Here is a 25228-nt window from a genome sequence, read left to right on the forward strand (position 1 = left end):
AACTTCTGAATCTGTTTTCTCTTATAGTGTACGAGTGCTCTAGGTGATAACTGTGGCCCTTTTCATTCTGATTTAAAGTAAAACTTTCACTTTAATTTATCCCTTTAAAGTTCACTTAACCAATTAAGAGTTGGAATTTAAAATGAAATCTTCCAATAATTAAATCGTTAAAAATTTAAATATTGATCATTTTTTAAAATTAATTTTTCCTGTGCAGATATATTTTGTTTTTACTCTTTTATAACCTAGCCTAATTGCAAATTATATGACTTGGCAATTTATATTTCACGTCTCTTTCAAAAGACCCCTTTTCATAATTTGGGGGCAAATTGATTAACTTCTGTGAATCATTACTAACTCTTGTATTGTCATTGTAGTTGTTATTGATGTATCTTTCCACTGCTCCCCAGCCTTATTAACTACGGATTGTTTTTCTAGACTTTTTAGCCCAGACTTATCATTGGATATTACTTAATTTATTGTATTCTTATGGTTATCATGATGCATATTGACAGGAATTATAGCAGATGTCACTAATCAAATACTTATTAGATCTGATATGGCATTTCATTTTATAATCTTCTGTCAGTTTTAACCATTTATTATGCGGGTTTTATTAATAAGTATCATTTTATTCTCAACATGCCTATGCATCTTGGTTTGTCTTTTACAGAGAAAAATAAAGGAATAGTATATTATGCACCTATTTTTAATATTTCAGATGTAATTATACTAGATATAATTAACCTGAAATGTAGTTGTTCCTTAATACATTTACTTGCATTACTTTTCTGGGTGGTTTCTTTAATAACATATATAGTTAGCATTTTTCTTACTATTTATCTAATGTAGCAAGTTTTTTTGGTTTGTTTTTTTGTTTGTTTGAGGCAGTCTCGCTGTTGCCCAGCCTGGAGTGCAATGGCATGTTCTCAGCTCACTGAAGACTCTGCCTCCCAGGTTCAAGTGATTCTCCTGCCTCAGCCTCCCAAGTAGCTGGGATTACAGGCGCCCACCACCATACCTGGCTATTTTTGGTATTTTTAGTAGAGACGGGGTTTCACCACGTTGGCCAGGCTGGTCTCAGGCTCCTGACCTCGGGTGATCTGCCTGCCTCGGGCTCCCAAAGTGCTGGAATTACAGGTGTGAGCCACTGCGCCCAGCCGCAAATTTCATTTCTATTTCCTATACCTTCTGGTTGTTCTGATATATATATATATCAGAATATATATATATTCTTTAAGTGGTGGGGCTTTGGATCATTCCTTTACTTTTTTTTTAGATTGTTTGACCACCCTCATTTAGAGTGATTTCTGTGAAGATCTTGGACAGTGATTACAGTAAATTCTTGTCTGTAGTTGGAAACCTCATTTGAGGATTTTCTAGTGTTTGAAAGTTGGTACTTTTGTATAATCTTGGTTATTGTAGCATGATGCTTCTCTTACTGCCTGGGCATTTTCTCTGGAACTGCTAGAAATTTTGGCTTTGTTCTTCTTTCTTGTAGAGTTGTCTAAAATTTTCTGGAAAATCTGTAGTGTCAAAATATTATTAAATATCATCACTGCCTTCTTGGGCTGGTCTTTTGACAACCAGGATAATAAATTTATAGCTCAAAATGTTACCTCCAGAGCAAACACAGTTCTTCTATTCTTGAGGTATTGACTTATCTCCTGGGCTAAAAGACCCAGAGACTTTTCTTTAATAGCCCAAGAATAAAAATTCTTTCCATATTAAATCATGGAGCAGAGCTCCCTGGGTCATTTTTGTTTATTGCTTTACTACTGTCTTGTAGAAGAATGTATCATTAGTTTTCCACCTGACCTCTTAGAGGTGGGGGCGGAAGAGGAGTCAGGTTAGCTGATCTGAAGAGCATCACACAGGAAAGACCACAGGTGATGCATCAGGGAGAGATTTGTTGCTGTGTATACTAGCGATACATTCAAACAGGGTATTATTAACTAAGATAGGAGAGTCCCTAAAACCCGAATTACAGTCTGGTTCGTTTGAATGAGTATGTGCCAGGAATCTTGGAAGCAAATACAGCAGATGAGGGAAAAGCCTGTAGGGATCCCGTCCCCTGCCCCCTCCCCCACATAGTTTATATCTGTGTCTTGTTTGCATCCTGAACAGTGGCCGTACTCTTCATCTGGAGCAAAGGACCTGCTGTGAGGCAGTTTCATTTCCTCTGAGGTGATTGGTAGGTTGGTTTATTGTTTGGACCATCCCTTGAGACACTGAAAGATTTCTTCTTCCTTATGAGAGACTTTTAATTTAAAAAAAAAATGGATTTGGTTGAGGTTCTCTGAAGTGGACAGGTTAGGAGATTAAAAGACTCCTTTTATATGATTTGACTCTGATAGCTTAGTTTGTGTTTGTCAATGAAAACTCTTCTCCTTAGGCCACTGATTGCTCTCAACTGATTCTCAACACACTTTCTCTTATTATTAAAAATAATGTTATTACAAGATTTTTTATTAAAGTGGTTCTCAGCATACTTTCTCTTATTATAGCTGCAGTCTCAAAAGTACACCGTACTGGATAAACAAAGTATGGTATATCCTTACAATCAGTACATTCTGTCCTAAAAAGGAATGAAGTCTGCTGTATACTTCAGCATAGATGAACCTGGAAAACTTGTCCCAAGTAAAAGAATTTAGACACAAAAGACTGCACATTATATGATTCCATTTATACAAAATTTTTTAGGGATCTATAGGTGGTTGATGGTTTCCAGGGGCTAGAGGTAGGGGAAGTTGGGAAAAAGAAGTGGCTGCTTCATGGATATAGTTTCTTTTCAGGGTATTGGATAAGCATGATGTTGCACAGCATTGTGAATATACTAAAATCCACTGAACTGGTACACCTTAAAATGATTGGGATGGTGGATTTCATGTTACATAAATTTGATCTTAATTAAATAGCAAATCTGTATGTTAATGCTGTGGTTGCTGAATCAAGAAGGCCTTGGTGGCCGGGTGCGGTGGCTCATGCCTGTAATCCCAACACTTTGGGAGGCCGAGGTGGGTGGATCACATGAGGTCAGGAGTTAGAGACCAGCCTGACCAACAAGGTGAAACCCCATCTGTACTAAAAATACAAAAATTAGCTGGGCGTGGTGGTGGGCGCCTGTAGTCCCAGCTACTCGGGGGGCTGAGACAGGAGAATTGCTTGAACCCAGGAGGCAGAGGTTGCAGTGAGCCGAGATTGTGCCAAGAAGGCCTTGGTGTTTCTTGGTGCTAATGCTGGTTGGCATTTTAGCCAATTGGTTAAGTGTTGGTGAGAGTGGGGAGAGGAAGTACCTTATAATTGCACCTTTGAAGATAAGCCCTTCTACAGTGCCAAGTATGTTCCTCTGGATTCTGTTCCGTGTTTCCCTCACTTTTGTTCCCGTAATAGGATTACATCATATTTATCATTGTTCATTTGTTTTTCTATTTGGACATCTTTCCATAGAGAATATATCCTTCTGTTAATGATCCTCCTCATTAAGAGAAGTATATATGTGTCCAGTGACCTTTTAATTCATGGAAAGAGCTGTTGGATAATCACCTTTACATTCTCATTATCAATGGGAATATGAGGGATTTGGTTAACATGCTTGACTGATTCCAGTCTCTTGTGCATTCAGTATCTTTTACCTAAACTCTATTGAAACTGTTCTGCTCTCCCTTTTTTCAGAAACGAGCTCCTAGTTTGCTGTCTAGGAGTAGATAACAAGCCCTATATTTATTTTGAGACTCTCTGGGATATAGAGTTATAAATGTATGAGTTAGAGTTCTAGTAAAAGGGGCAAATTGGGAGGCAGTTTATTTGTACATGAACCCTATTTTTCCATATTATATTCTCTTCATCAGATGATCTGCTGCTCAGAGAAGGGGCTCCATGAACACGAATTCTTGACTTCTGATGCCACACCCTGTGCTTGCCTCAGTATTAAAGTAAAAAACAAAACTCCATGGTTTTTATTGACTGTACTATGATGGTTAAGGGAGAGAGAACGAATCCAGTTTGTTCTATTGGGAAGTCTGGGTTCCTTTTCTACTCTGCTGATGAGAAACAGGATCAGAGGGCACAAGGGGGATGGGGCACAGCCCTTCACATATTACCAGCTGTCTTAGAATTGGCTGGCTAACCCACTGCAAAGTGTTGGGTCTTAGTGAATGGTCAGTAGGCAAAGCATTATTTTATATCCTTCTTCCACTCTTTTCCAGCTCTCTCTGAAAGGCTGCAGCTAGGTATAACAAACATCAACCAGTAGTATTAGATTGTCAGTGATCAGCATGCCAAAATGCAGTTCCTTGTTACGTGACAAGTAGAGAAAACATATGGCAGGCAGGTGGTGGTGGCAGGATCATTATCAGCTCAGAGTGAGATTGGCAGTTCATTTGCAGATAGTGATGCCCACCTGCCATGGCAACAGTACACCACTGGGCACCCGGAAGCCCTCATGATCATGTCCTTCTAACAGTGTTTAGCCTGCCCTGCATAATCCTTACTGGTTGGCAGACATTACTGAGCAGTGACCATGGCCTCAGTGTGGGAACTATTGTGATGAAACAGATGCTCAAAGGTGAAGACCCTGCTTGTGAGGAGGCTACTTTTTTGTGTTTTTTGCTGTTTTTTGTTTTTAAAGGTAGATGTTTTCTTTATATATTTACTTAGCTCACCGTGTTGTTTCTCTTAAGACTTAATCACATTTTTCCCCTTTCCAAATGTAATTTAAACATTTTAATCGCTGTGGAAATGTACGATATGAAAAATTGGAAGTACCTTATAATTGCACCTTTGAAGATAAGCCCTTCTACAGTGCCAAGTATGTTCCTCTGGATTCTGTCCCATGTTTCCCTCACTTTTGGTCCCCTAATAGGATTACATCATATTTACCATTGTTCATTTGCTTTTCTCTCTGGACGTCTTTCCATAGCAGAATGTGTAATATTCTGAATATTCTGAATGTGTAATACGTGTTCTCAGCAGCTACATATTTATTCAGTATTGGTAATATGTAGGTGAAAAAGATAGGCAAAGTTTCTGCCAACTTATAACTCATGAGATTTAAGATTACTGAAATCTCAACTTGTAATTATGCATTTGTGTTAAACTACTATGAATGCAAAGGACACCATGTTTGTACATACATCTTTGTTTCTGTAGATTGAATTCCTAGAAGTGGAACTGCTGGGTTAAAGGACATCCACATATTAAATGTTAGTAGAATTGCCAGCCTGACCTCCAATGATGTTATAATAATTTAGACTCCTGCCAACAGTGAAAAATACCACTTAGAGAAGCATGTGGAAATTGGAAGTTCATTGGACAAAAGCACAGACAACAGTGATTAAATTCAACAACTAGAGAAGTAGATAGAGGTGGGAAAGTGATGGTGAATGCACTGAAAATTCTGTAGATCTGCACACGATAGATCTCTAAGGCAGACGATTCTTCATAGAAAAATTCTGTCACAGCTCAGGACATCAAAATTTGTCAATTTTATAGGAAGTCAATGAGCCATAGACTATTCTTATCCCCCTTCTACAACTGCCTCTGAAAAATGGTAAGAAAGGCATATTTGGGTTGACTTGTGGTAGACATGCAGCTTGTGCCTTAGAGCAAGGGTCCCCAAGCCCCGGACTGCGGACCGGTACTGGTCCCTGGCCTGTTAGGAAGCAGGCTGCACAGCAGGACATGAGCAGCAGGCCAGCCAGCGTCACTGCCCGAGCTTTGCCTCCTGTCAGATCAGCAGCAGCATTAGATTCTCATAGAAGTGCAAAGCCTAGTGTGAACTGCACATGTGAGGGATCTAGGTCTCATGCTCTTTATGAGAATCTAACTAACGCTTGATGATCTGAAGGTGGGACAGTTTCATCCCGAAATCATCCTCCCCACCATCCATGTAAAAATTGTCTTCTACAAAATCGGTCCCTGGTGCCAAAAAGGTTGGGGACCACTTTCGTAGAGTGTTGACTCTTCTCAGAATGTAAGAAAATAGCCAAGTGAATTTTATATCCTGAGAAAGGTGGCCTAAAATGTAGACTATTTTATCTTACATGACAACCAGAGACTTCTGTGTCCTTATTTAGGGGTTATTGAACATGACTTCTAATTATGGTTTTGGGAAACCATCCATATATTTTCTTGGGAATGTGATTGAACTGTCTTTTTTTTTTTTTTTTTTTTTTTTAAATGATGGGATGGAGTCTTCTTCTGTTGCCCAGGCTGGAGTGCAGTGGCACGATGTTGGCTCGCCGCAACCTCTGCCTCCAAGATTCAAGTGATTCTCATGTCTCAGCCTCCCAAGTGCAGGGACTAAAGGCACATGCCACCATGCCTGGCTAATTTTTGTATTTTTGGTAGAGACTGGGTTTCGCCATGTTGGTCAGGCTGGTCTTGAACTCTTGACCTCAAATGATCCACCCACCTTGGCCTGCCAAAGTACTGGGATTACAGGCATGAGCCACCACACCCAGCCTGAACTGTCTTATTGAAGTAACCAGTAGATTCAGGAGTTAGCTGGGTTTGGGTTCAGAGTTGCCTGGCTCCTGCCACTAAGTTATTGACTAATGTGTGGACAGAACAGCCTGGGGGAGAGAGAGAGAGAGAGAGAGAGAGAGAAAGGCAGATACATATAACAAAATTTACCTTCTTATTCAATTTTAAGTGTACACTTCAGTGACATTAAGCACATTCATTCACATTGTTGTGCAACCATCGCTGTCCATCCCCAGAACTTTTTTCCTCTTGCACAATCGAAACTCTGTACCCATTAAATAAATCTCTCCATCCCCTGGCAACCACGTTCCTATTTTTGGTCTAAGAATTTGACTAGTCTAGGTACCTTATTTAAATGGAATCACACAGTATTCTTTTTTGTAAGTAAGTTTTTTTTTTTTTTTTTGTGACTGACTTCTTTAACTTATAATGTCCTCAAGATAATGAGAATTTCCTTCCTTTTGAAAGCTGAATAACATTCTATTGTATGTATCTACCATATTTTGTTTATCTACTCATCCAACAATAGGTATGTCAGTTGCTTCCGCCTTTGGCTGTTGTAAATAAATTCTGTGGTGAGCCTGGATATTGAGATATCTCTTTGAGATCCTGCTTTCAATTCCACTGATATATTCCTAGAAGTGGAATTGGTGGATCATCTGGTAATTCTATTTTTAGTTTTTTTGGAAAGCTAAGCAGTATTTTTGCATCATATTTCTGATAATTTAGGAGTGGAAACTGGAACACTGTGGAACTGAGAAATGGTTTGATCTAGACTTATCCTCCGGTGGTAACTGCCTAGTTTGTGAATGTGTGTAATCGTAGGCCAAGGAGTTGGTTGTGTGCCTGCTCACTGTTTTCCAAAACAATGACTGTAAATCAAGAGACCTGAATTTGAAGGGAGACGCAGATACAATGCAGGATGGTCTTTGATCAGTGTCTGTGACTTTAGTTGTCATTGTTCTATGCACGCCGTGCCTTTAATCATGGAACCTTGCTTCATTTAGTAGGCCTCTACTTTGTGAAATAGAGGGACGGTGTGGTATGTTTACAGGAAGAAAGGCTGATATTGATACCTGATTTTCTTGGAATGTTTACTTAGCCACAAAACTGAGAATTTATATATACAAGTGCTTTATCCTTGGGCTATTTAGTCATTGGCATGCATTCCTGAAGAATTATTGTGTTTTTTTCTTCATGATTTTCCTTTGACATCATTATATATACATCTTTGAGGTCAGCTCACCATTCTAACTTTAGCCTTTATTTAATTTACCTAAACATATATTTTCCTTGTCTGAGTGACTTCTTGATGCCAGCTCATGGGTATGCTGGAGAAATGGGAGTGCTCTGAATTGTAGTGAATGCAGAATGGCTTTTGTGTTCTGGTTTTGCTCACCCAAGCAATACCTAGTCCCCAGGGAAATAGGAGTTTATTGGAACTCCTGGCAGGGTGGATACTTTAGTCCCTACTTTTATTGATTAGATTTCCCTGGTATTTTGGTGGGTGCAGGCATTCAAAATCTTTATAGACAAAGCAAATGTATTGTAACCTTTTGTTTTTATCCGTTTCTTAATAATAGCCCCTTTCCCCCCACTAATTATTCTTAGAAGCCATTAAGCAAGTCTCCTTTCTTCATATTCCTGTTCCTCTCATCATAGTTTCATTACTGCTATTGTTTTAAAGATTGGGTGACATTGGGTGTATTTGACATAAAGCCAGAAGTATCTCCATGTAAAATTTGTGCTGCTTGTGTGGCTGGAACTCCTCCAGGGAGAGTTCTGGAAAAAGTGATTTAATTTCTCCTGACTGCTGGTGACCTTGGAAATTTTCGCCATAGATGACTGTGATTGACGCTTGTATAATGGAGAAAAAAGACCCACCCTCAACTTTCATCCTTTAGAGGAAGGCAATGGGAGATGGCAGCTCTGGTGAGGAATAAGAAGGGACATGCAGGCTACACAAGGGACAGTTTCCAGTAGTGCCTCTGAAACCTTTTGACATTTCTCCTTAGGGACAAGCAGGGTTGAATTAAAACTAGGTATTGGTGTGAGTTATGCCTGTGATAAAATAATGAGTAAGATAATGAAGCATTAGCACAAACACACATTATACTTTTTAAGTATGTTTGTAGGATTATAAGTCCTGGAGAATCAAGAGATTTAATGAAACTGCTGGAAGCTGGGATCACTATTTTCAAATAGTGATCTCTGTGTCTTTCTCTAAGGTACCCCTCAGATTTATTTAAAATATTGTCATTTGTCAAAATTTGATGTTTATATGTGCCTGTTATTTACTTCCATATAGAAACTGTTCGGTCAGTATATTTTCAGATCATTTTATTATGTTTGTTTTCAGGTTGTTATCACTACTTCTAGAAATCTTTGCCATTTTCTAATGGCCCCTTACCTAAAATGTTTTAATGTTTTGTGGATCTCGAGTTTGTTTATGCACCTAATTAAATATTTACCAAAGTGAAGGTTTATCAGGGAGCAGTGATGTCCACTTAAATGAATGGGTGATGTCAGATAGAGACTCTTAACATCTCCATGGATGCTGTATTCAGCTGTATTTTACCTTTCCCCTCAAAACAGATAAAAGCGTCTGTCCATTCTGGGGACAGAGGAGTGGTTGGGATAGGAGACTCATTTTGTCAAAAATGTATCAAACAAGAACACTTTCTAACTGTGCTTATAAAGGTTTATAGGCGTTATATATTAAAATTCCACTGATGAAAATGAAATGTACTCAAAATAGTTTTGGGGTTTGGGGGTGGGAGGGTGATTTTAGATGGGAGAGAGCAGCATAAATACATGTGAAGAAACAACCAGCCTAAGCACCTAATTACAATGATTTGGAAGAGAGTGTTACAGAATACATCTGGGCTGGATTGGAGAGTTAGGAAGGGAACATTGGTTTATGTCTCCTAATCTTTGTAGTGTAGATGAGACAACAAAATGTATAATTTTTTCTGAACGTATTTGTAAAGGTTGTTGCAGAGCTCAAAGATGTCCTGATGGAAGAGGTAAATTTCAGCATTTTATAATTATAAAAATTTATAAAAATAAGTAGGTTACATCTGCCAGTTATTTGTTTTCTTTTTAATAATATCAGCAATTAACAGAAGACTTAATTATTAACTACAAAAACAGTTATTTCTTAACCTGAGTTTCTCCACCATCCATCCATTAGAGTAAACTTCAAACACTAAGGTAAAGAATTCTGGAATCATGTTGACAAATCAGGAATTAATAAAATTCAGCTATTGAATTGGTAGAAGGAACTGAAAAATACCTTCACCAAACTACTGAATAGAATATATTTTACAATAGTACAGACTAAGGGATTTTTCCCCCAGTGTATAAATTTATCCTCACACCTGAAATTCTTTTTTTGAACTAAAAATGTATGTAGCTTATCTTTGTAATCTAGTCAGATAATAGATTTGAAAAAGAAAATGAAGGCTAAATATTTTATTTTTGATACCAGGGTTTTTATATCATATTTTTTTCATATTTGGTTTAAGAATGTTTACAAAGATTCATAAAACATAAGTTCACAGGGAAAAATACAGAGAGAAATCAGAACCACAGATAGGATAGAGGAATGAGGCTAAGACTTGTGCCTTAACTGATACTCTAGGAATGCCCAGTGAGTTTTAAGCATTGCAGTGTGGCTGGTCCAAATTGAGATGTTTGTAAAGTACACCCAGATAGTAAAAATTTAATACAAAAAAAGATCTCAATACTTTTATAATATTTGTTATATATGGACACAATGTTTTAGAAATTTTGCATTAAATAAAAAATCATATTAAAATTAATTTCACTTGTTTCTTTTTAATGTTTCAACATTGCTACTAAGAAAATGTGAACATACACATGTGGGTCTCATTTGTCACTTATTATATTTCCATTACACAGTACTTGCCTAGAAGGAAGTAAGTTTAACATCCTCTCTTGAGAGATGAGCAGTTCCACAAGGGCTAATGTCTGAATTAGCTTGGAGGTAAGCTCAGAGCATGCCCAGAGGCAGGACCAACAGGCTCCTTAGCAATTTGTTTTGAAGCTCTTCCTGTACCTCGATGAATAGGTGATTGATGTGTGTTTTAAAATGTTTAAAAATGTATATCACTTTTATAAGTTTAGAATGATTACATAATATACTTTTAACAGAGAAAAAATATTAAAACTACATTATTTAAATATTAAGGAGCACTTTGTATGGAAGGTCCTGTTGTTATAAATAAATTTTCAGTGCTGCAAAAGAAATAGCACTCGAACATAAACTTAATTTTCTCAGCAAGGCAATTTTTACTTCTATAGAAGGGTGCGACTCCCAGATGGAGCAATGGTGAGAGCACACTTCAACAAGGGAGGGGAACGAGCAGGTAGCCCCTACTGCTATGTTGTTCCCCTGTTGGCTAGGGTTGGACCACACAGTCTAAGCTAATTCTGATTGGCTATTTTAGAGAGAGCAGGGGTACGAGCCGGAGTGGCGGAGTGAGTAGTTTGGTGAAAAGGGCTTACAGAACAGGTGACTCAGGATGATTCAGTTCAGAGCAGGTGACCAGGGATGACTCAAGATGGAGCAGGTGACCAGGGGTGACTCAAAAGATGGAGCAGGTGACCAGGGGAACAGATGTCAACTACTGATTAGAACTGGTGGAAAAGGTTGTTTACTGAAACTAGGGGCGAGGAGAATGAGGAAGTTAAACTTTAAAACGGAGAACAAGGAACAGGGGAGCTGAACATACTGATGCACTGGTTCTTTGGAGAGGATCTCAGAACTCATCGTATTTAGCAATTTACAGGCTAAAAACCTTTGAAGAGAAATTTATTATATCCTACACTGTTAAGCCCAAAGCAAATGGAAACTTGGTTACTATTTGATGTTCACTGTCTTCCTAATTTAGTAAGGCAAGAAGTATCCTGCCCCAAATATCCCTAGTTAACCTATTATTTGAGATGGTTCACAACACTGTGCTTCAATTGTCTTTGGTAAATAAAATATCCAATAACTGGTAGCTGCAAAATTAATCTGTTAAATATCTAAATAAATACTAAATAGTGTATCATTCTTTAAAATAATCCTTACTTAGCTCTAAGTTGGGATGAATATGTATGAAGTACTACATATTTTTGTTTGCTGTGGCTCTTTAAAGAGAAAAGTGTGTTTAATTTAGTCTTCCTGCCTGATGATTTCCAAAGTCTAATGATTTAAATCAACATGTATCTGATTTATGCATGTATGTATTTGTGTATGTGTTTATCTCATGGATACTTATTTAGCACTTAACTCTGTGCCAGACACTGCCCTAAGAAAATTAGTACATGTTTATCTAAAAATAACTGACACTTAGATAGAGCGTACAATGATTCAAGCACTGTTCTAAATGATACATATATATCTTCCTATAGCAGTGAGATACGCACAGTTAATGTGTTAAACGTAAGCAGAGAAGTTAGGTTGCTTATCCAAGTTCACACAGCTCCTTTCTAGAATTGCTGGGAACCAGTCACTGCAGCCTGGCTGTTCTGAAGTGTCCGTGTTCTTATCGAGCCTATGTGAAACATTTTGTTTTATTTGCTTTTGTTTCTAGGCAGCATCAGTGGGACTTAGGCCAGATGGTGTCATCTTTTCCGTATTAGGGGTGTGTAGAGGCTTTCCATAAAGTCTGGAAATTCTGTCATGAGAGGGGTTATAAAGGGGTTATTTTGAGAGGCAAAGTGTTTATTATAGCTCTTTGTGAATTTATGAGTGGCTATGTGGAATAGTGGGTGGGATTATGTGGTGATTATGCCCCAAAGCCTTATGTAACAGCTCTAGTTATATTAAAACTAAGCTCAGGCTACAACCTGGAAATGTGGCTCTGCGGTTGTTTTCCTTCCTACCTCCTCTAACCTTTTATGCTTAGGTAGTTCACTTTTTGGCGTTTTGTTATCATCAGCATCAGTCTGTGAAGTTCTTTGGTGGTTTGATACTGTTCTAGTCACATATTGTATGAAGAATATCCAGAGAGCCTGAGAATTCTGTTGTGTGGCCCATAGCTGTTCTATTCTAAACTATTCCAGACTTTACAAGCAATTAATATATAAGTTTAGTTTGAAGTTACCATCTTAGTTCCTCTGAAGGGTCCCTGAAATTGCTTTCAAGGAAAATTCTATAATCTAATAGACCAAGGTTGCCTGCTACCCTCTTATCTTTGAGAAACTCTTTGAGAAATAAATAATATGACAAAGTATGTATGTTTCATATTTGGCTTGCTTCATCTTTCATGGTTGTTTGCACTAGAGCTTTATCACAGTTTTAAAATATTGCTCCTCCCTCAGTTCCTCCTCCCTATCCCCCACAGTTTAAATAAATATATTTTTACTATATAAAACAGCAGAATGATCGACAGCTTGACAAAATGGTCCTCAGGATGCCCTGCCTTCCCACTTCAGAGGTATCCTTCATAATGTTATGTCTGAAAAGATTCTTGATTATATATTTACTCATGCAACAAACGTTTACTGCATAGTTTCCTACCTTGCAGGCCCGTGCCAGCTCTTTGAGTGAATAAGACATGGTCTCCCCACTCTTGGAGCGTACAGTTGGTGTGTTCCAATACAATGTAGTAAATGTAAGGTAGGAAATACAAAGATTTAAGAAAACAGTGTATAGTACCCCATGTCTGACTAAATTATCTTTTAAAATTCTAGAGTGAAATGATGCTCTGATGTTCTAATCTAGTGCTCTCGTTTTTAAGGTCAAGGGAAACTGAGACCCAAAGATGTTACGTGCCTCATTTGTAAGGGAGCTTCAAGTAGCACCAAGCAAGAGCCCAGGGCTCTTTGTGGTCAGTCATTGCTATAAACAGGGATCAGGGTCTGAGTCAGTTATATAGCCCTTGGTCATGTATTCGTAAAATACTTGCATACAAAATATTTCAGGAATATCTTAAAAAGGAGAACCCATCTATATTAATCAGTTTCTTCTCTCGTGCCATTTTATACATACTTACCCACAAACACAAAATTCAGGTTATCGTTTATTTAGACGAAGATGTTGCTAAGATTTACAGTGGTTTTAATTGAAGCTGTTAAAACCATGGTTCTTTTTCGATTAACAGGTCAGTGATGAATATCTTGAGATGAAAAATTCCAGGGTAGAGGAAGAGATCTCAGAATCCACAGGGGAGGGACACAAATGCTAATTACACATTGACTTTAATTCCGGATTTGTCATAGCTGCCTGCAGGTGTATATCTTGGCTGTGGGCTATTCTCAGGGCCTCATTTGTATTTCAGATTTTCTTTAATAATGTTGCATCCACAAATAACTGTTTAATCTCTGACTTATTTACAGTTCTCATTCTCTCGATATGGGAAACAATTAATTGGCAGATGAATGTAGTTGTTTCTTTTGGTTATTGAAGATTAAAATTTTTTTGTCTTCCCACTGATTTCCCTGGAAGACAGTTTTGGAACAGCACCTCACTTTGGCCTTCTGGACTGAGAGACACACAGGTGTTCACTTTTGTTTGTTATTCCTCCTATTATTACTCCCACACATGTGGCGTGGTGAATTAGCCCTCTTGATGAATTAGCCCTCTCCCTGGGTTGAGAGCTAATGTTCCTCTGTGCTAAAGAGCTGCTGTCCCACCCCTGTCTGCCTGCTGAGAAGGAGGTTTGGCATTGGGAGGTGCAAGGTAACCTTGAGATAAACTTATTTTTTTTTTAAGCGGTGCTGATTTTTTCCCTAGGTAGTAGATTTGAGGGTTTGAGCTTGTTAGATGGATTGGGTGAAAGCACGAAAGATACATGGACCTCTTTCCTCATTTCCACATATTTATTAACTTCCCAGCGAATGCCCCCAAATTGGACCATACCCTGTGGCCTTGTCCTATTTAAAATGGGCCCTGAGATACTTTACATGGTATAGCCACCTTCGCTGTCTACCTTCTATACACTCGTGATTTTTTGCCATGACTCCAGCTATCTTGTTGTTTTCCTCACCTGCTTCTATAAGCTAGTTGTGAGGCCTTGTCTGAGGAGAGTTCCAGGGTGTATTAGCATCAAGACCACTTCTTCCCTTCCCTGGTTCTGAGTTACTCAGGCCTGTCTGTGTGCAGCCCTCTCATTCCTTGCCCTTTCTTTGGCCTATATTAACTCTGGCCAGCAGCATGCAGGGAAAGTATTAAAAACCTTTTTGTTGGAGGGCACTAGTTGTTCAATCCCCCTGTCTGATCACATTTCTCACATTTTTACTCATTTCCTGAGTTTTAGAGTAGTTGTTAAGACCTTGCAATAATTTAAAGCTAGGTACCTAATTTTAGGAGTCATCTCTATATCTTCTTATTTTCTGTGTTGTTGTGCTATGACCATACTTCTTATAAGAATGATTTACCTTAACCTCAGCCCTTAATTGGCTTGGGCTCTGATATGGCTCCATTCTGCTGCTTCTAAAGCATGATTCAATGGAGTGTTCAAGAGAGTGATCTGACAGTTGGAATTTTGAGGCATCTGTCCTTTTCCAGATTTCCATGTTCATTTTCAAGATGAGTTTTTGAAGAGAAGACAGTTTGAAAGGATTGTAATGGTGCTCACTAGCAGTGTGGCTGAACTCCATGCTTCTGCAGTATGCTGTCTTTAAGCTGATCAGTGAGAGCTGAAGATGTATTTAGAAAAGGGATTCCAGACTGTGGAGATGGCTTCAGTCTCCTTGATCCCCATGCACCTCTTCATTGTGGGTTTGTAAACCTTGGTTTTGACCCAAACCAAGCCTACACCTTCATTCTGTAAAGACATGCCCTGTATGTTTGCTACAGGATACCACATGTTTATCTTCAAAGTTTTCATAAAGAAAAAGCATTGTTTAGTGTGTCCATATCCTTTTATTTAGTGTATTCTAGGGTTAAACCATTTTCGCATTTTATGCTTCTAACTTCCTGTCTGCAAAATTAATTCAAAATCTAAGGATTCATCTAGTCCATTCTATCTCCCCCACCTCCACACTGCTTAACTCTCAACTATGTTGGTGTTGGGCTTAATTAGCTGTATCTTTTTGATTTACATACTGTGAAACCAATTCCAAGCATCTTTGTAATTGTTATCTTGTTTGTTCTTTATTTATTTATTTATATTTTTTATTTTTCAGAGAGGTGGGGGGTCTTGCTTTGTTTCCCAGGCTGGTCTTGAACTCCTGGCCTCAAGCAGTTCTTCTACCTGGGCCTCCCAAAGTGCTGCAGTTATGGGAGCAAGCTATTGTGCCCACCTTGTTTGTTTTTCTTAATAACTCTTAATCTGGTCCTTAGGAAGCTATGACAGACAGATTATATGGAGTTTTTCTATGGAGGCAGTTCATATTTTTTTTTTTTTTTAAAAAAAACTTTATTTTATAGAGCATATTTAGGTTGACAGCAAAAATGAACAGAAGGTACAAAAATTTCCTATACAATCCCTAATTCCATACATGTATAGCCTTCCCCATTATCAACATACCCCATTAGAGTGCTGAACCTACACTGACACATTATTGTAACCCAGTAAATACAGGTTCTCAAAGTAGTCTGACCCAGAAGAGGTTAAAGCACTGCTTTATCATAATGTCTAGGAGTCCAACAGGAATGTTGCAAACCTCTTCTCTGTAAAGTAAAATTGCTGTGGGGGCCTATGTGTTTAGTTGTTTGATTTATGTCTTTGGTTATTAGCTTTTTTCTTTCTTTTTAAAATGGACTTTTAGAGCAGTTTTGGATTAACAGGAGAATTGAGCAGAAGTTACAGAGATTTCCCATATACCTTCTGCCCCCCACACACAATCTTCCACACCAGAGTGGTATATTTATTACAATTGTTGAACCTACCTTAACACATCATTATCACACAAAGTCCATAGGGTTTGTGCTTGGTGTTATATCATCTGTGGGCTTTGATATATGTATAGTGGCATGTTTTCACCATTATAGTGTCATACAGAATAGTTTCATTGTGCTAAAAATTCCCGATTCTCTGCCTATAACTCCTGGCAAAATTCCTCCTCTCCTTCTAACTCCTGGCAACCACTGATATTTTTATTGTCTTTGTAGTTTAACCTTTTCTAGAATGTCGTATAGTTGGAATCATACAGTACGCCTTTTAAAGTGTCTGCTTTCACTTAGTAATATATGTCTAAGCTTCCTCCATGTCTTTTCATGGCTTGATAGCTCATTTCTTTTCATCACTGAATAATATTCTGTCATCTGGATATACCACAATTTATCCATTCACCTACTGAAGGGTATATGGGTTACTTCCACAGTTTGACAGTTATGAACAAAGCCACTGTTAACATCCATGGGCAGGTTTTGTGTAAGCATATTTTCAATTCCTCAAGTAAATTTCAAGGAGCTGTATTCCTGGATCAAATGGTAAGAGTACATGTTCAGTTCTGTAAGAAACCACTAAATTATCTTCCAAAGTGGCTGTATCATTTTGCATTCCTACCATCAATGAATTAGAGTTCCTATTGCTCCACATCCTTGCCTGCCTTTGGTGTTATCAGTGTTCTGAATTTTGACTATGCTACAACGAGCAGTGGTATCTCATTGTTGTTTAAGTTGGCAATTTTCTAATCACATATAATGTAGAACATCTTTTTCCTGTTCTTATTTGCCACCTGTATGTATTCTTTAGTAAGCTGTTTGGATCTTTTGCATTTTAAAATCAGGTTGTTTTATTATTGTTGAGTTTTAAGAGTTTTTTGTATATTTTAGATAAATGTTCTTTATTAGTTATGTCTTTTGCAAACATTTTCTCCCAGTCTGTTGCTCAGCTATTTCTTTTAATTGGTTTTTAAAATCTTAGATTCAGAAAACCAAACTGGAGTGAGCTGATCTTTCACAGTTGAGCAGGCACATGTGGCTGCTAGTGAGCTGTGTTGCAGACTCTCCACCCTAACTGCCTTGATTCTTTGTTTCCAGGTCAATGTGACAGTGGACTACATTAGACCAGCCAGCCCAGCCACAGAGACAGTGCCTGCCTTTTCAGAGCGTACCTGTGCCACTGTCACCATTGGAGGAATGTGAGTGTTCTGGCTGGCAGGGACTCAGCTGTCATCTCAAGTAGCTAAGAGTTCTTTGCTCATTTGAGTCTTTCCTTCCTTTCACTCTGCTTTGCTTTCTCCTGCTCTTAACTCAGTGGTTTATAATTATGTGCCTGTGTAGCAGTTTATATTTGTAAGTACTTTATAATCACTCATTAGCTAATCGTATACTTTCATTATTGTTGTTATTTAAGATTTATTGGGCTCTGTGTGCCTGGCACGATGAAGTACACATCATTACTATTAATAATGCCATTTATTGAGTATCAAGCAGGCCCTAGATACTGTCCAAAATGGTCTCTGCATATTGGTTTAGGAAGTCTAGGTATAGAATAGCAGGTAACAAGGAGGGAAGAAGAGGAGAGGTTAATTGGACATTTTCTTTTATGTAATCAGTAGATGATGAGGTCATCCTATTCTGCTGTACTGGCTGTAACCTGGTTAGATTCCAAGGTCTGTTGGCAGCCAGGCTGAGGAAGAGTCTTTCAGGGGAGGTATCTGATAGAGGAAGGAGGAAGCCTGCTGGGCCCTGCTTCCACAGTAAATATTTTAACAGTCAGCCAGTCCCCAATAGCAATTCTTACTTTGCATAAAATATACCAGTATCGTAATTTTCTCCTTTTCTGTTTAACAATCTTATATGCTATTTGCTACGAAACTGTTATTTTTCATTTCTTTTAAGGGGGCATATTGATGGGGAAGAAAATAATAGGTTTGTCATCAAAACAAGGATTGTGTTACTGAAAGTACAGTGAAGCCACTTAGGAGAAGTACCTCTAAGCTATGGCAGGCCTCTGAAAGGAATAAGCACCTTGTAGCTGCTTAGCTTCATGAAAGTCTCCTAACAGGAGCCTCTTTCACCTCATTCGTGCTTTCACATTTGGAAATGACTATTTTTAGCCACTGCTACTGATCCTGTATTTATTAATATTGTTAATGTTCACACAACAATTGGAGGTTTCATCTTTGCCAGGAGGTGCTCAGTATAGGCATTTGATGTTTACCTTCACACTATCACAGGTTTTGTTAGAAGCAGGTTCTTGACAAATCAAGTAATATTTTTGAACTGGGAAAAACTAGGACATATTTTGGTCATTCTTCTATCTGTATAAATTACAATAGTTATTTGTTACCAATTTGTCCCACTTCTTAGGAGTCAGTTGTATGCTTCCCTATTGTAGAGACCTGGAATCTTAGTATTCTATCTAAATATTTTTACTGCCACAGAAAGCCATCTCCATAGATACTGCTGCTTTTAAGTACTGGTGAAAACAACTTCACTGTTGTACAAAACCACGTGTCTTTATTTTTGGCAGGTGGCCTCCACCAGTATTTAACATTCTATTAGAATGGATTATCTCCTTTAGTTACCACTGAAGAATATTTAAAAAATAAGTTTACTCTGCTTAAAATGAGATATTCAGGGAGTATTTTATAGCAATCTTTTTATTTTTAAGACAATTTGAGACAGATAATTTAAAATACATTACAGGGCAGAGTGTTGTGGCCATGCTTTGTGCCTTAAAACCTTGAGGTTTCCACTGTGTTTATACTGGCTTTGACAGAGATTACTCTTTCAGCCTTCCTCTCTGCAAATGTGTGGTAGCTGTCTGTTCTAGTCTGGGTTTCTATTACATTCTTGAGTCCTTGTAAGAAGGTGTCAACTCTGTTGGCTGTTTAACAACACAGGTTGGTTGGTCTTAATTGACAACCTACAATATCTATACTCCAGGTTTGTGCCAGAGATAATGAACTTGAATTTTCTGCTTCCCAGTTCTTGTAATTGGATTGTATGAAATATTCTTTTTTTTTGTGATTTACCAAAGTAAATTTTTTAGAAGTTTAGAAGCATGTACAAGTTTAGAAGAATTTTACAAGTACTCTTCTAGATACTTAAATCGTTTCCTTGGATTAGACCAGCCTGGCAGGTACCTGGAAAGCATTATGAGTTTCTTCATAGGGTTTTTCATCCTGAACTATGCTTTGTGGTTAAATGGGTAGGCTGCAAACAGTAGAAATGTAAGGAATTTACTGATACTGAAACCATCCTTCATTAGACTGTTGTGTCCCTAAAGATAGGGAATTTTGTGTCTTATTCCCTGTTGTAGCCCTAGTATCTAGCATATGGTAGGAAATCAATGAATTTGTTGAGTGATTTGTTAACTTTATTGCAAACTCTTCCTTTATGAAGCATAACTTGGATGTTAGTAGCATTTAAGGCATGACCACAGGTTTGTTTTTAGCTAATCAGTACTGTAAAACTTATAACTGATAATTTTATTCTGTTTTTTATTTTTCTTTATCAGACAGCCCCCGGAATCACAGCAGATTCAGAGAGACTCCCAGATAATTTTATTCTTTTATTTGATGATTGGAAGCTCACTGCCAAAGAGAGGCCATCTCTAGCAAATAGACCTAGCTGCACACTTTCTGTGTTCTAATCTTAGTCACCACTTCTGTTTATTTTCCTTTTACCTTGCTTTTGTTTTTATTTATCCTTTTTTTTTCTGAATTTTCTATACTTTAAAAAATCTTGGCCAGGAGCAGTGGCTCACGCCTGTAATCCCAGCACTTTGGGAGGCCGAGGCGGTTGGATCACCTGAGATCAGGAGTTTGAGAGCAGCCTGACCAACATGGTGAAACCTCGTCTCTACTAAAAATACAAAAAAAAAAAATAGCTGAGTATGGTGGCAGGCGCCTGTAATCTTAGCTACTTGGGAGGCTGAGGCATGAGAATTGCTTGAACCCCGGAGGCGGGAGTTGCAGTGAGCCGAGATCGTGCCACTGCACTCCAGCCTGGGCAATAGAGTGAGACTTTGTCTCAAAAAACAAACAAACAAAAAAACTCCATTAATATTATAGAAAAGTTGAGGTATTGATAATTAAGAATCTCCAAATACTTAGCTTATTTTCAGAATTAAGTTATACTACTAAGAGCCTTTTATCTTACTTAATGGTGATTTATAAACACTAGCCAGAGAAGAGGCTTTTTAAAAAACACTACATCTTAAATATTTTATTTTCATTTTAAACATAAAAATGTGTACATATTTTTAAATCTTTGCTGTCTGGGCAGCATGGACCACCTATTTGATATCTTGTTGAATTACATAACTTCCTGTTTGAAATGAGGACTTGAAAAACACTAATTATAGAACCTTATATTTTTGTGATTTACATCCCCCTCATCTGTTACAGTTGTCCCACACATATTTATTTTGCAGCTACTTTAAAGCCTTTCCTCTTTATTAAATTTTTTAAAGCATGTGTTATCGAGCAATGGGCTCACTGCCCGAAGTGCCTAGATGCCAATAATATGGCACTGGTTTTTGGGAAAAGAAAGGGCTTTATTGTGAGGTCAACTGGCAAGGAGACAGGAGGCAGGACTCAATTCTGTCTTCCCAATCTGGGTGTTAGGTCAAACTTTTATGGGTTACGGAGGGGAATTTGGTGTGCAGAAGTGCTGGGAGGTCAGGTTTAACTGGAGGACTTTAAACTTGGCCATTTAAGATAGGGTATGAAATGGTGCATTTCAGCACCAGATCTTTCTAGATAACTGACCCTTTACTTCTAAAAGGATTCTGGTACTCAGGTTTTGGTCTTGTCCTGGCCTTCTTGTTTCCACAGGGAGGAAACATTGGTTCTGAGTGTTATAGAAGGTAAAACCTTTTTCTGTTGCACATGCCCTGTCTCTATGATTTGCAATTTATGCTCTGCTGCATCTGCAAGACAACTTAAACAATGCTTGAACAATAGAGTTGAACTGGGTTGAGCTGCCCCTGTGGTTACACATGCGAGTGTTTTAGTAAATACACACTCTTTGTGTGCCTGTATTTCAATATTTAATGAAGTATGTAATTAAAACAACAAGCACAACCAGTGTAAACTAGATTTGGGGACAAAAACAAATGGCTCGTCTGGTTGGGACAGAAGTGCTCAGGTGTTGTACAGTGGCTCTCAGTGACTCTCACTGGCATCTGCCAGTACCCTATGCCGAGGACATAGAATGTGCAAGTCAGTTAAGGGAAGGGTTAGTAATGAGAGTTTCTATGGCTTGCATAGCCTCTGAAAAGTGCACACTGTTCAGTCTTGAAGAAATGTGAAATTAAGAAGAAATCTTATCTAAATTATGTTTGTTGTAATCTGTGGGCTTTTATACCTACATTTAGGCCTTCACAGCACCTAGTGGCTTTCCTGTTATTAAAGAGAACAGCAGACTTCTGTAACTACAGAAGAGCTTCTCTGAAACTAGTGATTTTAGGGGACTGAGAAGAAAGAGGCAGATGAGATGGTGTCTCTTAAAGGGTTATTTCAAAGCCAAAGTTTAGATGCATTTCACATGCAGAGAGTGTGAGTTGTCTGTATCTTCTATAGGGTTTAGTCTAATCCTTTTTTCCTCTCAATGTATGGGAAGGAGTCGCATCACAGGATGCTGGCAGGGCCTTGCTGGTGTGACATAGGCTTCAGCTTCCTATCTCTTCCCCCTGGGGAATCAGTGAAAACAAGGTTCATCATTCCTCTAATAGATTAAAATTTTTTTCTTGATTAACTTCACTGTGGAGTTGGCAAGAGTTGTTATCTGTTAATCAAAACTGTTTAAATAAAAAATAAAAAGATCAAACTTTAAGTCTTTTCTCATTCTCTGGTTCCTGGGTTGGGAATTAGCTGATCGTTTTAGGCCTGGTTTGTGACATGAAGCTGTCAAGATGGTGGTTCCTGTTAATTACTTTTTATTGTATTTAAGACACTTAAATAACTCTTCTTGTGATTTAGTCGTCTATGTAATTAGCTGCAGTGATTAAAATCTCCTTCTTTCGTTCTTGCCAGAGCCTTCTTGAAGAGTGAGATTTTCTGAGGTGACCTTTCCCTGTGCTGGACTTCCCAATTACTTTGAGCTCCAATTTGGCAAACCCTTAGAATCTATTAATTCCTTGCTCATGCCTTTCTGCATATCACATTTTCAAAGAAAAGTGTTAGAAGAAAATGTGTTCACATTTAGAAAGGGACATCTACAAAATATAACTAGGGTAAGCCGCACAGATACACACACTCATTCTTACCACCACCTCACCCCTCATCCATGGAAAACTGTCACATATCCAGAAGATACAGTCACTAAGGCACTTCCCTATTGTTTCCCATTATGTGAAGTATTTAAGGATGATAGGAAACAATACACATGGCCCATTTTGTGAAAGTTAAAGAATGGCACAGAGATGGAACCTTGAAAGGTGAGCAACTGAAAATTCCTGTTTATTTTCTGCACAAGATCACATCTTTTTAGACAGGTGACTTTGTTTTTTCTGTTTATTTTTCTCATATTTTCCTTCTGTTGCTTCCCTGCATTGCTCTTCTTTCTTGATGCATGCATCACCACTGCCACCTGCCTTGATGGCTGTCAGAGCAGGAGACCTTGCTACCAGAGGTACTTTCCAAGTTCTGTGGGGGCTTGGGACATCTTAGATAACTCTTTCCCATGCAGCAGTTTCAAGGCCATCTTTATGAATATCCTTTCTGTTTAGAGTCTTCGTGGATAGCGCTTACCTTTATTGTATTTGTATGAACCAGACTATTAAATTTGCAAAGAATAAGACTGCCCTTGCTTTTGCTTTTTCTTTGGTTCTAATTTGCAGGGATACTTTTTTTCTCCCAGCTGTTCTATTACTGACTGAACCATTAGGTTAGGTCTTATCCTTACTCCACTAGAATAATCCTTTTTTAATCCTAGTTTGGTTTTTCTCAGTCACAGTAGGAATAAGTGTCGTACAGCCCCCAGCTTTTCTGATTACAGTTCTATAGCTTTGAGGTATTTCACTGTCAGCCAAACCTCCTATCTCTCAGAGTTTTCAATTCTTAAAACACATTACTAATATCTGACTTTCAAGCTACACTTGGGCAAAAGCAGCCTCTTGAATCGCTCTTTTCTGGCCTAGTCATCTTACCCAGAGAGGCCCACAACATCCTGAAGTTCCTTTTCAGCACTTGAGAAAGTATGGTTACAGTGTTAATAATGGCAGTGGCTCTGCCGGGAGGTAGGGTCTGCATTATAGCCAACCCTTTTCCACAGATTGATGACTTACACTTTATCATAGTCAATGAAAAAAACTGCTGAGCCCCCTTCCTGCCCTGCTTTGAAGGAACACAAGACACTAGAATGAGGGTTGTTGTTTTTTTCCACTTAAATCAGTAACAAACCACTAACCAACTCAACCTAAACCTTCCGCCTTCCCAAAAAGAGCAGTTTAGATTGTTTTCTGGAAGTCATAGGCTGCTGGGTTAATATAATTGTGCTGCTTCTCCTGTGTTGAGTAGTGAAAGTGTGCCTATCCATTCTGAGGACATCAGAAACCTGTGTGGCATTTAGTTAACAATACTTGAGAAAGAAGTAGTTGAATAACTAGGCCTGTCCTCTGCCAGCTCAAGCATAGCAATCATTTTAAGACACTTGTCCCATAAAACAGTATAAGAAGGAACTTGGCTGTTACACAGGGTTCAGGATTACAGTCAGGAAAATATTGTTGAGTTTCAGACAAATCTGTCTCTTTTGTTCAGATATTTTGTGGCTGGCTATCTATGGCAACCTCATACTGCCAAGTCTTATTTCCTTAAAAATGTGGTTTCAGATTACTTTATTACCGTCATTTCTAGATGGAAGTTCAATTTAGCTTTTCATAATGGCACCCTTGAATCCTACAAATAAGCAAAATCCTTTACTGAAGTATGTGGGAGCTTCTTCTTTTCCCCTTTTTGCTTTTTATACTATCAGTTGAGTCGAGTGCCAAGCTGTGGATGGATGACTTGAGTATTTACTGCACTGATCCTTGGGAAACTCTCCCTTGTCAGTTTCCCAAAGCATACCATGGAGACCCCAGGAGAGAGTAAGGCTTTTCTCCAAATCTGTTTATGTTGTAACTTTTGCTTCATGTCTCATTGTAATGTTTCTCTAAATATTTTAAAGCTTCCTTTGTTTTTTTTGTTCTATATTCGAGGAGATGTCTTCAACTTGATCTTTCAGGTTATATGCTTAGCCAGACAGCTGGCCAATCATGCATATTGACTTATTTTCATTCATCCACTCTCGTTTATTTATTCATATCACTTATTCATTTAGCCACTCACTCATTAGTTCATTTATCAAGTATTAGTGGAATGCTTGGTATGTACTAAGGGCTGTGTTAGGCATCATGAATATATTGGTAATTCTAAAACTGAAATTATTTCTATGCTTATAAAATTTACAGACTGTTCTTTTAATCTAGCCCATTTTATTGATTTTTCTTTCAGCATTTATATTTAAATTTTTGTTCTTTAATTGTTCTGTCTTAATAGCACCCTGTTCTTAGTTTATGAATACAATTTGTCTCTAATATCTCTGAGAACATTTAAAAGTAAAAGAAATAACACACTTGGCTGGGTGCGGTGGCTCATGTCTGTAATCCCAGCACTTAAGGAGGTGGAGGTGGATGGATCACTTCAGCCCAGGAGTTCGAATCCAGCCTGGGCAACATGGCGAAACCCCTGTCTCAATTAAAAATACAAAAAAATTAGCTGAGTGTAGTGATGCATGTCTGTTATCTCAGCTATTCGGAAGGCTGAGGCATGAGAATCACTTGAACCCTGGAGATGGAGGTTGCAGTGAGCCGAGATTGTGCCACTGCACTCCAGCCTGGGTGGTAGA

At 38.3% G+C, this 25228-nt stretch overlaps 1 protein-coding gene across 2 annotated transcripts in view; it reads left to right on the forward strand.

Annotated features, from left to right (window-relative positions):
- The window catches only part of SND1 (staphylococcal nuclease and tudor domain containing 1), a 434013-nt gene that overhangs the window by 173717 nt on the left and 235068 nt on the right, over positions 1-25228 (forward strand). For both annotated transcript variants that reach the window (XM_054497017.2, XM_063668433.1), the window contains exon 12: positions 17429-17529. In XM_054497017.2, coding sequence (XP_054352992.1) covers positions 17429-17529 — 101 coding nt within the window. The remainder of the gene's footprint in view (positions 1-17428; positions 17530-25228) is intronic.

This window comes from Pongo pygmaeus, chromosome 6, assembly GCF_028885625.2.
Source record: "Pongo pygmaeus isolate AG05252 chromosome 6, NHGRI_mPonPyg2-v2.0_pri, whole genome shotgun sequence".
In the NCBI taxonomy this organism is placed as follows: domain Eukaryota; kingdom Metazoa; phylum Chordata; class Mammalia; order Primates; family Hominidae; genus Pongo; species Pongo pygmaeus.